Genomic DNA, 16,730 nt, shown 5'->3' with positions numbered 1-16,730 from the left:
ATTCTTCCACTCTGCTTGCGACCTACTCCAATTGCATTCACCCAGCTCTGTCTCCAAGTTCTGTGCTCAAGCTCTTAATTTTCCAAATTCCTCTCTAGCCACCTCGAGATCTCTTACCCTGGCACTGGATAAACAACACACTCATCAGGACTCTCATACGTGGCTGCAGAGGACACTATCTCCCCCTGATTATAGAATCCCCTACCACCACCACACCTCTGTTCTGCTCTCGCCCCCACCCCTGTCCCCTCTTGGACAGCCTTGTGAGCCACAGTGACTTGGTCTGCATTATGGTTCTCCTCCCCACAGTTTTTCTCATCCTCACAGGTAGCGAGTACATCGTACCTGTTGGACAGGACCAATGTGTGCAGGACCTCCTTCTCAACCTCTCCTAAGTCCCCGCTATCCTGTTTCCTAACAGTCACACCCTCCCTTTCCTGAACCTGTGCTTTCCACTAGGGTGTGACTGTGTTTTGGATAAAACTATCCAGAAATTCCTCCCCCTCCCTATGTGTCGGAGTTAAAAGTGCTAAAAGCTAAAGAAAAGTGTTCTGCTGACCAGAACTTATGCATCCTGTGAAATTAGGTACACTGCACAATCCAAATTTAACTGTGTGCAAAGATATCAGGGTAGACATTGGTTACGGCCCATGGTTATCGCACATCTATTATAAAAATCTTATGTTTGCACACACTTCTTGTCTGGACAACTTGACTTCCTATTGTCACATTGTGTCAACTTTTTCCTCTGTTGTAAATTCCTATGTCCACATTTAGAAAATAAGAAATAGAAGCAGGAATAGGCCATGCAGCCCCTCGAGCCTGCTCCACCATTCAATAAGGTCATGGCTGATTGTCAACCTCAACTGTGATCCCTAATTCTAGACTCCCCCAGCCAGGGGAAAATCCTCCCTGTCAAGCCCTGTAAGAATTTTATATGTTTCAAATGAGATCACACCTCATTTCTTCTGAATTCTAGGAAAATAGGCCGAGTCTCTTCAATCTCTCCTCCTAGCACAATCCCCTCGATCCCAGGAATCAGTCTGGTGAACCTTTGTTGCACTGCCTCTAAGGCTAGTATATCCTTCCTTGGGTAAGGAGACCAAAACTGTACACAGTACTCCAGGTGTGGGCTCATCAAGGCCCTGTATAATTGTAGTCAGCCTTCTTTACTTTTGTACTCCAATCCTTTTCTAATAAATGCCAACATACCATTTGCTTTCTTAATTGCTGTACCTGCACGTTCACTTTCTGTAATTCGTGTACAAGGACACCCAGGTCCCTCTGAATACAGGTTGAATGTTCCGGACTCTGGGATGATTGGTGGGAGGGGTCCGGAATCTGTAAAATGTTCCGGAATCCGGACACCCTGAGGGAGGCTTACCAAAAGCGCAACCTGGGCCCAGGCATTTCTGGACTCGGCACATGTTTCTGATATCCGAAGTCCAGAAATATCGCAACCTGGGCTCGGGCGTTTCCGGACTTCGGACATCAGAAACACATTCCGAAGTCTGGAAAATCCCGAAAACCGGCTCGGCCTCAGTCCCAAGGTTGCCGGATTCGGGACGTTCTACCTGTACCAACATTTCCCAATCTCTCTCCATTTTAAAAAAAAATTCTATTTTTCCTATCAAGGTGGATAACTTCACATTTTTCCACATTATATTCCATCTGCCATTTTCTTGCCCACTCACTTAACCTGTCTATATCTGTTTGCAGCATCTTTGCATCCTCCTCACAACTTACTTTCCCACCTAGCTTTGTATCGTCAAAAACCTGGATACATTACACTCGGTCCCCTCATCTAAGTAATTGATATAGATTGTAAATGACTCATACCTACGTAGTTTGCTTTGTTCATACTTAAGACCTTAGTTTTGTTCTTAACTAAATCACTCTCCAACTCTGTGATATGGTCACTGCTCCCCAGTGGCTCCTTTATTGCAAGGTTATTAAGTAACCATGTCTCATTGCACATTATTAGATCTAAAATAGCCTGTTCCCTAGTTGGTTCCTCGACATACTGATCTAGAAAACTATCTTGAATGCATTTCATGAACTCGTCCTCTGCACTATTACTGCAAATTTGGTTTGCCCAGTCTATGAAAATTAAAATCCCCCATGATTACTGTATTACCCTTGTTACATGCACCTCTAATTTCCTGATTTTTATACTGTGCCTGACCTAGAAACATAGAAGATAGGAGCAGGAGTAGGCCATTCAGCCACTTGAGCCTGCTCCGACATTCAATGCGATCATGGCTGATCATCCGAATTCATTATCCTGTCCCTGCTTTCTCCCCATATCCCTTTAGCCGTAAATATATCCAACTCCTTGAATATATTTAATGAATTGGCCTCAACTGCCTTCTGTGATCGAGAATTCCACAGGTTCACCACTCTTTGGGTGAAGAAATTCCTCCTCATCTCTGTCCTAAATGGCTTACCCCTTAGACTGTGACCCCTGGTTCTGGACTCTCTGACCATCGGGAACATCCTTCCTGCATCTAGTCTGTCCAGTCCTGTCAGAATTTTATAAGTTTCAATGAGATCCCCTCTCATTCTTCTAAACTCCAGCGAGTATAAGCCCAGTCGACCCAATCTCTCCTCATACGTCATTCCTGCCATCCCAGGTATCAGTCTGGTGAATCTTCGCTGAACTCCCTCCATGGAAAGAACATCCTTCCTCAGATAAGGCGACCAAAACTGCACACAATACTCAAGGTGTGGTCTCACCAAGGCCCTGTACAACTGCAGCAAGACATCCTTGTTCCTGTACTCAAACCCTCTCGTTACGAAGGCCAACATACCATTTGCCTTCTTAACCGCCTGCTGCACCTGCATGCTTACATTCAGCGACTGGTGCACAAGGACACCCAGGTCTCATTGCACTTCCCCTTCTCCCAATCTATTGCTATTCAGATAATAATCTGCCTTCCTGTTTTTGACACCAAAGTGGATAACCTCGCATTTATCCACGTTATATTGCATCTGCCATGCTTCTGCCCAATCACCCAACCTGTCCAAATCATCCTGGAGTTTCTTGGCATCTGTTTCTGACACTATAACTACTGTTAGGGGGCCTATAAACTACAACTACCAGTGTTTTCTGACCCTTTGTTATTTCTTAGCTCCATCCAAACTGATTCTGCATCTTGTTTTTCCAAGCTAAGATCCTTTCTCACTACTGTCTTTATCCCATCCTTTATTATCAGGGCTACCCCCATCCCTTCCTTTTCCATTTACCTATCTCTTCTAAAAAAATATCCTGCAATATTTAGCTCCCAACCCTGGTTACTCTGCAACCACGGCTGGAATTTTCCTTACGTTGGTGGGTCCTTATCTGAGGAATGATGTTCTTGTCATGGAGGGAGTGCAGCGAAGATTTACCAGACTGATACCTGGGATGGCAAGAATGATGTATGAGGAGAGATTGGGTCGATTGGGCTTGTACTTGCTGGAGTTTAGAAGAATGAGAGGGGATCTCATTGAAACTTATAAAATTCTAACAGGACTAGACAGACTAGATGCAGGAAGGATGTTCCCAATGGCCAGGGGTCACAGTCTAAGGATAAGGGGTAAGCCATTTAGGACAGAGTTGAGGAGGAATTTCTTCACCCAGAGAGTGGTGAACCTGTGGAATTCTCTACCACAGAAGGCAGTTGAGGCCAATTCATTAAATATATTCAAGAAGGAGTTAGATACATTTCTTAAGGCTAAAGGGATATGGGGAGAAGGCAGGGACAGTGTACTGAGTTTGGATGATCAGCCATGATCTCATTGAATGGCGGAGCAGGCTCGAGGGGCCGAATGGCCTACTCCTGCTCCTATCTTCTATGTTTCTATGTCTGGTGCGGCCAGGATCCCGACCCTGCTGCTGGCTCCATCCTGCTGTACAAAATGAACTTGCCTTAATGGGGCCTATTAAGCCCACCCAGCGCATTGCCCCGCCCAATTAGATGGAACGGGTCTGGTGACATCATTCATGACGCTTTTTAAGCTGGGATCCTTTAAGGGACCCTGGCCACATTAAATTTTAAGTTTAATCTAACATAGTGGGTGTTGAATCTTTACTGTACAATAATAAAAGTGACATATTTAAATAAACTTATCATTAAATAATCTGACTCCATCTACAAATACGATCAAGAATATAATTTAAAAAGTACATTTAATTGGGAAGTTATTTTTGCTTTAGTCACATCTATAGACTTTTGTATCAGTAACTGATACAAATAAAAGATGTGTGTGTGTATAAGTAATCCATAAAATTAAGCAGATTTTAAATGTAATTATAAAGGGGTGGATTTACAATCTTATGCAAGTTCAACGGAAGAGCTTTGGAATCCCTGAGAAACAGTAAGAGTGCTTACAATGTGATTCTGGGATTTCTGCAGCTCTTCCATTGAAGTTAACAATGGACAAGTGAGAGAATCTCCGCAGAAATTCACCCTCATAGAGTCATAGGGTTATACAGCACAGAAAGAGGCCCTTCGGCCCATCGTGTCCGCACCGGCCATCAAGCCCTGTCTATTCCAATCCCATTTTCCAGCACTTGGTCCGTAGCCTTGTATGCTATGGCATTTCAAATGCTCATCTAAATGCTTCTTGAATGTTGTGAGGGTTCCTGCCTCTACCACCCTTTCAGGCAGTGAGTTCCAGATTCCAACCACCCTCTTGGTGAAAAAGTTTTTCCTCAAATCCCCTCTAAACCTCCTGCCCCTTACCTTGAAACTGTGCTTTCTTGGTTGTTGACCCCTCTACTAAGGCGAAAAGTTCCTTTCTATCTACCTATCTATGCCCCTCATAATTTTGTACACCTCAATCAGGTCCCCCTCAGCCTTCTCTGCTCCAAGGAAAACAACCCCAGCCTGTCCAGTCTCTCTTCATAGCTGAAGCGCTCCAGCCCAGGTAACATCCTGGTGAATCTCTGCTGCACCCTCTCCAATGCAATCATATCCCTCCTAATAGTGTGGTGACCAGACTGCACACAGTATTCCAGCTGTGGCCTAACTAATGTTTTGTACAGCTCCATCATAACCTCCCTGCTCTTCTATTCTATGCCTCAGCTAATGAAGGCAAGTATCTCCTATGCCTTTTTAACCACCTTATCTACCTGTTCTGCTGCCTTCAGGGATCTGTGTACATGCACACCAAGGTCCCTCTGACCCTCTCTCCTTCCTAGGGTCCTACCGTTCATGTGTATTCCCTTGCCTTGTTTGTCCTCCCAAAATGCAACACCTCCCACTTTTTAGGGTTCAATTCCATTTGCCACTGTTCTGCCCATCTAACCATCCCGTCTACATCGTCCTGTAGCCTGAGGCTTCCCTCCTCGCTATTTACCACTCCACCAATTTTCGTGTCATCTGCGAACTTACTGATCATGCCTCCTACACTCATATCTAAATCATTAATGTACACTACAAACAGCAAAGGACCCAGTACTGATCCCTGCGGTACACCATGCTTCCAGTCACAAAAACAACCTTCGACCATTACCCTCTGCCTCCTGCCACTATGCCAATTTTGGATCTAATGTGCCAAATTGCCCTGGATCCCATAGGCTCTCACCTTCTTGACCAGTCTCCCATGTGGGACGTTGTCAAAAGCCTTACTGAAGTCCATGTAGACTACATCAACTGCACTACCCTCATCCACCCCCTCCTAAAATTCAATCAAATTGGTCAGACATGATCTCCCCCTGACAAAGCCATGCTGACTATCCCTGATTAATCCCTGCCTCTCCAAGTGGAGACTAATTCTGTGTCTCAGAATTTTTTCCAATAATTTCCCTAAAGTCTCAGATGGAAAAATTAAATTAGGCATATTCAGGAACTGAAAGCAAATTGAACCAGTGGAATGAGTGATGAGAATTAAATTGTTATAGTTGATAACTTGATTTAATGTGTAACTGTCAGAAAAACATGACCAGAAACAACATAAACATTTATTTAAATGGTATATGTCACTTTTTATAGTGCAGATCAATTCACTGCAATTACTGTTCAGTTGGAAGGCACCAGCTGAGAATGGCCAGTGAAAAATTTACCAGTAGCTTTTCAAGTAGAACAGAATCTCCATCAATCTGTTAGGTGATGTAATCAACATGTTTTTTATCAATGCTGTCAAGTAATCAGCTGGGGCAATGGCCACGGAACTCACGCCTCAGGTTGACAGACATGGTTCCTGAGATGTGTGAATCCTGTGGCCATGCAGTGAAATTTAAAAAGTAGGGGCGGAAAAGGTTCTTAAGTGCCTGTAAAGTACCTCAATTTCGATTGGTGGCAGGTCGAGTCAGCTCCACGCTGACGGATACGCCTGCGGGTTCCCGATCCGCTGTCAAAAAAACAACTTTCCCACCCAACCTACCACCAATTGCGCTCGCTACCACCACAGAAAATTCAGCCCCACATCTCTGTAATGGCTATTAGATCAAACTCATTTATTTTTATCTGTACTATTAATTAATCTATTTTGTTGTGAATGCTTCGCATATTCAGATATAACGCCTTTAGCCTTACCTTTTTTTTTCTATTTTTCCGTGATGTTACCTTTAGTCACTGAAGCCCTGTTACCTTTGTTACTCTCTCTGCCCCTTCCTGACCCACTCTGCTTATTTTTACCCAAATCACTACTCTGCTCTACAGCCTTGACATTTCTCTTGCTGCTTTTGAATTTACCTTTTCCTGAATCCTCCCACCTCCCTTCATTAGTTTAAAGCCCTATCTACTGCCCTAGTTATTCGATTTGCCAGGACGCTGATCCCAGCCCGGTTTAAGTGGAGCCGATCCCAACGGAACAGCTGCCTCTTTCCCCAGTACTGGTGCTAGTTCCCCATGAATTGAAACCCCTGCTTCCCACACCACTCTTTCAGCCACGGACTTAACCTTCTAATCTGCTTGTCCCTATGCCAATTTGTGTCGCTCAGTCTAGAGATTATTACTTGAGGTTCTGCGTTTTAATTTCGACCTTAGCTTCTCAAACTCTCTCAGCAGAACCTCATTCCTAGTTCTACCTATGTCGTTGGTTCCTACGTGGACCACATCAACTGGATCCTCCCCCTCCCACTCCCAAGTTATTCTATAGCCACGAGATATCCTTAACCCTGGTACCGGGCAGGCAACTCAACCTTCGGAACTTCCGGTTGCGGCTGCAGCGAACAGTATCTACCCCCCTGACTATACTGTCCCCTACCACTGCCGTATTACTTTCCACTCCCCCCCCACTTAAGGGCCTCTTGTACTACGGTGCTATGGTCAGTTTGCTCATCCACCCTGCAGACTTTGCCTTCATCCAAACAGGCAGCAAGAACCTTGTACCTGTTGGATAAGAGCAAAGGCCGAGACTCTTGCAGCACTGCAGCTGGGGGCCCCTTACCTGCCTGAGTTGCAGTCATACCCTCCTGTCCCTGACTACTAACCAGACCTATACCAATACCTAATCTAAGGAGTGTGACTGCCTCCTGGATCAAAAATGTCCAGGTAACTCTTCCCCCTCCCTGATGCCCCACAATGTCTGTACCTCAGACTCCAGCTCAACAAATCTGAGCTGAAGTTCCTCGAGATGCAGACACTTGCTGCAGATGTGGTTGTCTGGAATTGTGATGCTCTCCACATGCTGCAGTTGTGGCACGCCACCTGCACTGCCATCCCTATATAACCTTATTTTAATTTTAATTAACTAATTAAAGTTATGTATTTAATTAACTTTGCTTATAGTTTCATTTTTTTAACTAATTACTAGATCTAGTTTAAGTTATAGATAGATTAAATTAAATATTCACCTGTAACACAAACTGCTACAAGTATTGGAGGCAAAAAGCAGCACTTCCTTTCCCCTCTGCACTGAATTCCCACTCTCTCCAAATTCCCAACTTTTACAGTCTGATTAGGTGTACTCTGTTTAAGACCACTGAGTGAGTGTAGGACATCCTGATCTCCATCCTGTTTAAAAGGACGGTGGGAAATAATCTTCAACCATTTAATGCAATGCAAAATCACCTTTACGTTGCTTGCCTGCAAAACTTTTGGAAACTTTTTTTTTTCCTTGATTTTTCTACAGTTTATTTGTAAAATTATCGAAGTGCAGCAACAAGTTAAAATCCCAATTCTTTTTCCATTCAGGTACTTGCAACAGCCTTTGATCCACATTTGGGAGGCCAAGACTTTGATGAAGTATTAGTAGAGTATTTTTGTGCAGAATTTAAAACCAAGTATAAATTAGACGTGAAGTCTAAAATCCGAGCCTTATTACGACTGTATCAAGAGTGTGAGAAACTGAAGAAACTCATGAGTGCCAACTCCATGGATACTCCTTTGAACATTGAATGCTTCATGAATGATGTGGATGTAGCTGGAAAGATGAACCGGTAAAGCACAAAGAAAACTTAACAAGATTGTGCATCATCTGTGTATAGTTTGAGGCATATTTAAACATTGTACTGACCTAGAAATGTACTGAGTGTTACCGTCAATGTACAGCATTATTAGTGTAGTACTTTAAAGTGTAGAGCTGTTTTTATTCTCTAAAGTTAGCCACCTACAGCTACAGTCTTTATTGACCCACCAAGAGGAGAGCGGTGTACTTGGTTGATGCCAGCAGCTTATTGGATTGGAAGCTATTTATAGCATACATCTTCAAATTCTGTTTGACATTTCAGTGTCAAGTTCTGTGTGTATAAGCCATCATATTTAATTTCGACAAAAAAATCTGTATTTGAAAATTATTTTTTAAAGCCTGATCTAGCTTGTCAATCTATTTTCCTCCAGAACTCACTTTGAGGAGCTGTGTGCAAGCCTGCTGCAAAGGGTGGAGGCACCTCTTCGATCAGTTATGGAACAAACGCAGCTCAAACTTGCAGATGTTAATGAGGTTGAGATAATTGGTGGTTCCACACGTATCCCTGCAGTCAAAGAAAGGATAGCCAAATTCTTTGGGAAGGTTGCTAGCACCACACTCAATGCAGACGAAGCAGTGGCCAGAGGCTGTGCTTTGCAGGTAAAACGCCTATTAGAATACTAATATCTTGTTTACTCCTGACCTATTTTTACAACCTTTTGGGAATTTCCTTAATTAGAAGTTCTAACCAAATTTGCATAACAATTTCACCTGAAATCTGAGGAAGTAATTTGGGCCCCTAGACTATGATTTTTTTAATTTAATAACTTTTGATATTTACTTAGCCCATAAGTAGATGGAATATTGATTAAAATAGAACTATTGATTTAGGTTACTACTGAACTATTACAGACCAGGAAGGGAAAACTGGCTAGTTCACTTATACTTATTTGAATAATGTTTGGATCCTTAAATGATTTTCTCCTGGATTCCTGTTGCTTCGAAGAGGTAGAAATTAGCACAAAACTACAATATCTGGATAAATGTAGAGTTGGAATTGGATGTGTATGTTTATCTCCGTAGTTACCTGAATTGGATAAGGATTAAAAATAGTGGATGCATGCTAGAATTTCTCCCTAGCACCCTGTTCCTCAATTTGTATCTGTTATAGATCCAGAGGTCACTAGGGTCAATTTTAACCCTGGCAGGAGCCAGGGGAGTAAGCAGTTTAAAAACTAGCTAGTTAGTTACCTATCATAGATCATAGAGTCAGAGTTTTACAGCACAGAAAGAGGCCCTTCAGCCCATCGTGTCTGCGCCGCCCATCCATCCCTGTCCAGTCTAATCCCATTTTCCAGCATTTGGTCCATAGCCTTGTATGCAATGGCATTTCAAGTGCTCATCCAAATGCTTCTTGAATGTTGTGAGGGTTCCTGCCTCTACCACCCTTTTAGGCATTGAGTTCCACATTCCAACCACCCTCTGGGTGAAAAAGTTCCTCCTCAAATCCCCTCGAAATCTCCTGCCCCTTACCCTGAATCTATGCCCCCTTGTTATTGACCCCCCTACTAAGGGGAAAAGTTCCTCTTTGTCTACCCTATCTATGCCCCTCATCATTTTGTACACCTCAATCAGGTCCCCCCTCAGCCTTCTTTGCTCCAAGGAAAACAACCCCAGCCTGTTTAGTCTTTCTTCATAGCTGAGGCGCTCCATCCCAGGTAACATCCTGGTGAATCTTCTCTGCACCCTCTCCAAAGCAACCACATCCTTCCTATAGTGAGGTGACCAGAACTGCACACAGTACTCCAGCTGTGGCCTCACCAGCGTTTTGTACAGCTCCATCATAACCTCCCTGCTCTTATATTCTATGCCTCGGCTAATGAAGGCAAGTATCCCATAAGCCTTTTTAACCACCTTATCTACCTGTTCCGCTGCCTTCAGGGATCTATGTACATGTACACCAAGGTCCCTCTGACCCTCTGTACTTCCTAGGGTCCTACCACTCATTGTCTATTCCCTTGCCTTATTTGTCCGTCCAAAATGCCTTCCAACCTACTTGGAACTCGACTTGTTGCCCCCACTTATAAATTGAATGTGCATTGTTCTCCTGCCCAGCCCCCTTCCATCCCGCTAGGCCCTCCTGAAACTCCTTCCCCACTACCCACCTGTTAAAAAGGTGGGCGGGCAGGGCTACCGGGGGGTGGGGGAGGGAATGAACAGGCAGCATTTAAATGAGGTCCAGGAGTTTAAATGCTCGGACCTGAAACTTAGGCCAGCGATTGCACTCGCTCCACCCCCCACCTGACCGTAACTCGCTTGGAGTTAAAATTGACATCACTGAGTGGAAGGTGAAAAAGGATTAAGGGCCTATGTCTTCTCTATGAAGCCCCAGCAGTCCTTTACCGAATTGTTTTTCCCCACACATACACACCCCATTCATAATTAAAAAAATTGTGTGTGTGTCTTCTCTTCTTAGGCAGTCCCTCGGAACCGAGGATGACTTGCTTCCACATTAAAAATGAGTTTGCAGGTGACTGATGAGCCCAATGCGGGACCTACAGTCTCTGTCACAGGTGGGGCAGACGGTGGTTGAAGGGGCGGGTGGGTGGGGTGCTTGGGTTGACATGCGCTCCTTGCGCTGCCTGCGTTTGGCTTCTGCTTGCTCCTGGCGAAGTGACTGTGTTCGGCGCCTTCCCGGATGCTTCTCCTCCAGTTTGTGCGGTCTTGGGCCAGGGATTCCCAGGTGTCGATGGGGATGTTGCACTTTTTCAAGGAGGCTTTGAGGGTGTCCTTGCAGCATTTCCTCTGCCCACCTGGGGCTCTCTTGCCGTGCCAGAGCTCCAAGTAGAGCGCTTGTTTTGGGAGTCTCGTATCGGGCATGCGGACAATGTGACCTGTCCATCAGAGCTGATTGAGTGTGGTCAAAGCTTCGATGCTGGGAATGTTGGCCTGAGCAAGAACACTGATGTTGGTGCGCCTATCCTGCCAATGGATTTGCAGGATCTTGCGGAGGCAGCGTTGGTGGTGCCTGCTGTACATGGTCCATGTCTCTGAGGCATACAGCAGGGCGGGTATCACTGCTGCTCTGTAGACCATGAGCTTAGTGCCGGGGTTGAGGTCCTGGTCTTCAAACACTTCCTCAGGCGACCGAAGGCTGCACTGGCACACTGAAGGCGGTGATGGACTTCGTCGTCGACATCTGCCCTTGTTGACAGTATGCTCCCGAGGTATGGAAAGTGGTCCACGTTGTCCAAGGCCTTGTCGTGGGTTTTGATAATCGGGAGGCAGTACTGTGTGGCGGGGGTAGGTAGAGGACCTTTGTCTTATGGATGTTTAGTGTAAGGCCCATGCTCTCGTACACTTCGGTGAAGGTGTTGACGATGGTTTGGAGTTCGACCTCAGTGTGCACAGATGCAAGCGTTGTCTGCATACTATATATCGACGACAGAGGATGGGACGACCTTGGATCTGGACTGGAGGCGACGGAGGTTGAACAGTTTCCCGTTTGTTCTGTAAATTAGCTCCACTCCAGCGGGGAGTTTACCGAGGGTGAGATGGAGCATTGCAGCAAGGAAGATCGAAAAGAGCGTTGGTGCGATGGCACAGCCTTGTTTGACCCCGGTTTGTACGTGAATTGGGTCTGTGGTGGAACCGTTGGTCAGGATCACAGCTTGCATGTCGTCGTGGAGCAGGCGGAGGATGGTGACAAACTTTTGAGGGCAGCCGAATTTGAGGAGGACACTCCATAATCCCTCATGGTTGACAGTGTCGAAGGCCTTTGTGGGATCAAAGAAGGCCATGTACAGCGGTTGGTGCTGTTCCCTGCATTTCTCTTATAATTGACGTGCGGTGAAGATCATGTCCATTGTGCCCCTTAGTGGGCGGAATCCGCATTGCGACTCTGGGAGGAGCTCTTCAGCCACTGGGAGAAGGCGATTGAGGAGGATTCTTGTGATGACTTTCCCTGTGGCAGACAGCAGGGAAACCCCTCTGTAATTACCGCAATCGGACGTCACCTTTCTTGAAGATGGTCACAATTACAGCGTCTCCGAGATCCCCTGGCATGCTCTCCTTCCAGATAAGAGAAATGAGTTCATGAATTTGCATCAGTGCTTCTCCTCCATGCTTTAGTGCCTCGGCGGGGATTCCATCTGCTCTTGAGGCCTTGTTCTTCAGTTGTCGGATGGCCTTTTCAACCTCATGCTGGGCTGGGGTTGTGCTGAGATGGTGGCGGCATGCTGTGGGATGGAGTTGAGGACACTCGTCAAAGACCGAGTCGCGGTTAAGGAGATCTTAGAAGTGCTCCTTCCAGCGGGCACTGACTGCCTCTCTGTCCTTGAAGAGTACCTCTCCGTTCTTGGCCCGCAGTGGGTTAGGGCCTTTGGTGCTTGGGCCGTAGATGGTCTTGACTGCGCTAAAGAATCCACGCACGTCGTGGTTGTCAGCTAGCTGCTGGATCTCCTGCGCTTTCTCCACCCACCATCTGTTCTTTAGGTCGCGAGTTTTTTGTTGGACCTCGGTCTTCAGGCTTCTGTAGAGCTGCTTTCTTGCTCTCGAGTTCTGTTGCTGTTTCCAGATCAGGAATGCCTTGCGCTTGCGGCTTATTAGCTCCTGGATCTCCTGGTCGTTCTCGTTGAACCAGTGTTGGTGTTTCCTGGTTGAGTGACCAAACGTCTCTTCACAGGTGCTGATTATGGAGGCCTTGAGTGCAGACCAGGCGCTGTGGGCACTCTCCATCACCTGGGAGTCATCAGGTTGTTTGTGAGGTGCAGGCTGATTAGGGCTTTCTTAGCGGGGTCTTTGAGTGCTCCAGCGTTAATTTTCCTGCGGCATTGTTTCTGTTGCCGCCGCTGTTTGTGTGTGTGTGTTCTATCATGAATACTGTCACCTTCTAATTTAAAACAACAATATTCAGTGTGAACCATGACAGAAAATTTGCAAATAATAACTGAACGACATTGGGGGGGGCGAGGGGAAGAGATGTAAAAACTATGCGGGGGCGGTGGTGGAAATTCTACTTGAGCAAAGCGGGCTGCCTATCTGTTACATATTTTCAAATCATAGGTCTTCTTTCCACATAAACCCGATACTAACGTGTAATTTGACACTTATTTCTCGTATTTTTAGTGTGCAATACTTTCACCTGCTTTTAAAGTACGTGAATTCTCCATCACGGATGTAGTGCCATTCCCAATTTCGCTGAAGTGGAGTACAGAAGCAGATGAAGTCGAAGGGTAAGAAACTAGTATTGAATTGATTTTTTAATTCACAATTAATTTTCTGATAAGTTCCTCCGCAAAAGATTGTATAGTGAATACACAAATTACTCTTTTATTGCTAAGTATCATTATCACAATTTTAAATGGCATTTGCTGAGTTACTTGTACATTAATTTGAAATGCTGTTTATTATTATCTATTAGGGTTCATGAAGTATTTTCCAAAAACCATGCAGCACCCTTTTCAAAGATCCTCACTTTCTACAGAAAAAATCCATTTGAACTAGAAGCATTTTACAGCAATCCCAAAATGCTTCCTTATTCTGAAGCAAAAATAGGTAAGCAAATTTTCTGCACTATGAATTTAGGCCAAATATTATCTAGTGAGTTGAGTAAAACTGAACTATCATACAGGCCCCTGGCTGATTTTTCCCCTCCCTATCCCAGGGGTTTGAGGCTAATTGGAGTGCCACTACCGCCACCCTGGCTGAGATAAGCCAACTCGGCAGAGCAGGAATCAAACTTTATATCTTCCTGGTCTGTCTGGCCAGGACGCTGATTGCCTCTGATTTGAATTCACAGGAATTTAACTACATCATTGCCTTCAACAAGGTGGTCCTTGGTCATGTGATTAAACCTCCAGGAATATGTCCAACCAGAGTTGGCAACCCTAGGTCCACCTAGGGATCCAGCTGAGTCCAGCGCCAACGTAAACAGCCAGCTCTAGTTGTTAGATATCCTTTCCCTCCCCCTTCCCCTTACAAAGGGACTGATGGGGTAGGGCAAGAAAATTCTTGGGCAGTAGCACTAGCAGCTGGTGCTGCATTTCCTGCCCTCTTCTAAAGGGTGCCCAAGATGCATCCATAATGCTGCAATTGCCTGCTAGTGATAATTGAATATCAGTGACTTTCCCTTGACCCCAGATACTTTCGGATCAGGAGCAGAGCTTGAGACCTGGGCTCAAATCCAGTTCAGACTGATGGAATGAATATTGGCCTGGAATTTGCAGTCGGGATGACGACAAACTGGCAGCGTTTGCCATCATTCCGCCTAAGAAACTGACTGCAGTTTCGGGATTTGGCGCATGCAGTAATCCCAAAGTTGCAGTCTGTCAATGACGGCTCCGAAACAGGCTGCGCTGTGTCCCCCCCACCCCGGCCCACACAGAGCTGGCAATCAGTGAAATCTCGGAAATCATTGAAACTGACACAAACTTCAGCTCTTAAAACATTCCTATTCATGTCCTAAAACATTCCTATTAGTGTCCTTGCGCTGCTGAGTGCAAGGAAGCTAATAGGAATGTTTTAAAAGATTTTGAATATAATGGGCCAGTAATTCCGGTCCCAACGCATGAGTACGGACGGGGTACTCGCACGTGGGCCCGTTGGAAGTGCCGGATTTCAGCATGCACAGCACATGCGCGGGAAACCGACATTTCCTCCAAGGGGTTCAGAGGTCCAACGCGTGCGCGCAGAACTTCCTTTTTGACAGGTTTGCCCGTGTGTAAGTGCCTGAACTTTTTACAAATGTGAAATGGAGGCGTAAGGACTTGATTCTTTAAGGTAAGTGGTCTATTATTTAAAATTATAACATTTTTTCCACAGCTTTATTGTTTTTATAAGGACTTTACAGTAAGGTAAGTTTATTTTTAGACCCAATTTCTTAAATTATTTTTTTCAAAAATTTGATTAATTGTTTAAAATTGATTTTTAAAGTTATTTATAGTTAATTTAATTAGTGGGATGTTTTTTAAAATTTTATTTAAAGTTTAAGTACTGTTTTGGGCGCCTGTAGTTTTCATGAGTTTGACAGTTCTTACTTTCAAACTCATGAATGAAGTTCCCCAGCGCTCACCTGATCCCAGCCGGCACATCGCACTAACTACGCCGCTGGATAAGGCAAGCACAGCGCGCCGACAGCTGAACCGGGCCAGTGACAGGAATTCCAAGCAGTCCCAGGCTTCAGCTGTCGGCGCGCTGGGTAAGTGCACATCGGGGGCTTGCACACGCGGCAAGCCCCCGATCCTAATTTCTGGGCCAATTTTTTTTTAATTTACTAAAACTGACCATGTACACCAATATAACTAGGAAATGGTTCTGTATATATTTTTAAGTCCTTTTCAGTAATTTAAAATCAAATTACTTGTGAATGACTGCTTATTTTTTGTGATAAACCCATTTTCAACTGTGTTAATTATACCGCTCTTAAATATATCAAGAAATATTTTTTAAACCAAAATTTTTGTTTTCTTAAAATTACGTTTTAAAACGCTGCCCGATTGCAATGGTTCATGGCAGATTTTGTGTTCGGTGAAATGCAAATGAGTGCAAGCAGAAACTCGAGGGGAAAAAAACACTTTAAAATGGGTGCGAGTTTGGGCGCAATTTGCGCCCATTTTGCCGATTGCACCCAAAGCGGAATCTCTACCCCAAGGTGCATGAAACTTTTCACAACTGATGTACTTTATTTTGATGCACAGAATTTTCTATCTTTTCCTATTCATTTTAAACCACTTTTGGTTGTAGGGAAGTTTATCGTCCAGGATGTTTTACCTCAAGCAGATGGTGAAAAGTCCAAAGTAAAGGTAAAAGTATGTGTCAACACCCATGGGATCTTCAGTGTTTCAACTGCATCTATGACTGAGAAGGTGAAAGTTGAAGAGAATGAAGCTACAATGGAAACAGAGTTGGGTCCCTGTACGCCTGACACAGTTGAGAACATTGATGAGGTAGGTCCCTTAGAATGATGCGCTGGGCATTAAATATTCTGATTAAGCTATTCACTGTAATGTCCACGCACCATATTGCTCCTATGCAAATATCTTAATCACTTAATGCTGATGAGCTTACTTTGTTCTAAAATCTATCAAATTAAGGTAGTGTTTGTTGACATGAAAATTGGGATACATTTCCAATTTTAGAAATGGTTTTGCAATTTTTATAAGAAACCTGGGGGGGAAAAATTCAGTTGATTTGCACCCCCCGTTAGCGCCTTAAGAGGGCGCTAATGGGTCGCAAAGCAACTAGCGCCTGTGTGCGGCGATGTTTGCGCCGCTCAGGAAATTAACTGGACATTTTGTGGCAGCGCTAAACACTACTGCCACGATCTCCTGCGCCGGCAGATCATGACGCCAGTCGAGTGTGCAACGCCCCAGTAGTGCCCCGGACCAGATATT

The 16,730-nt window shown here is 44.8% G+C and overlaps 1 protein-coding gene across 3 annotated transcripts in view; it reads left to right on the top strand.

Moving 5' to 3' along the window:
- Positions 1–16,730, top strand: part of hsph1 (heat shock 105/110 protein 1) — a 128,153-nt gene that overhangs the window by 60,103 nt on the left and 51,320 nt on the right. For all 3 annotated transcript variants that reach the window (XM_085999313.1, XM_085999312.1, XM_085999314.1), the window contains exons 7-11: positions 8,124–8,368; positions 8,769–8,997; positions 13,465–13,571; positions 13,760–13,893; positions 16,081–16,283. In XM_085999313.1, the coding sequence (XP_085855439.1) occupies positions 8,124–8,368; positions 8,769–8,997; positions 13,465–13,571; positions 13,760–13,893; positions 16,081–16,283 (918 nt within the window). The remainder of the gene's footprint in view (positions 1–8,123; positions 8,369–8,768; positions 8,998–13,464; positions 13,572–13,759; positions 13,894–16,080; positions 16,284–16,730) is intronic.

This window comes from Somniosus microcephalus, chromosome 10 (genome assembly GCF_052327205.1).
Source record: "Somniosus microcephalus isolate GS21.2 chromosome 10, FLI_Smic_1.0, whole genome shotgun sequence".
Lineage (NCBI taxonomy): Eukaryota > Metazoa > Chordata > Chondrichthyes > Squaliformes > Somniosidae > Somniosus > Somniosus microcephalus.
Note: the sequence above shows the minus strand (reverse complement) of the source record. Positions and strands in the feature narration are given on the sequence as shown.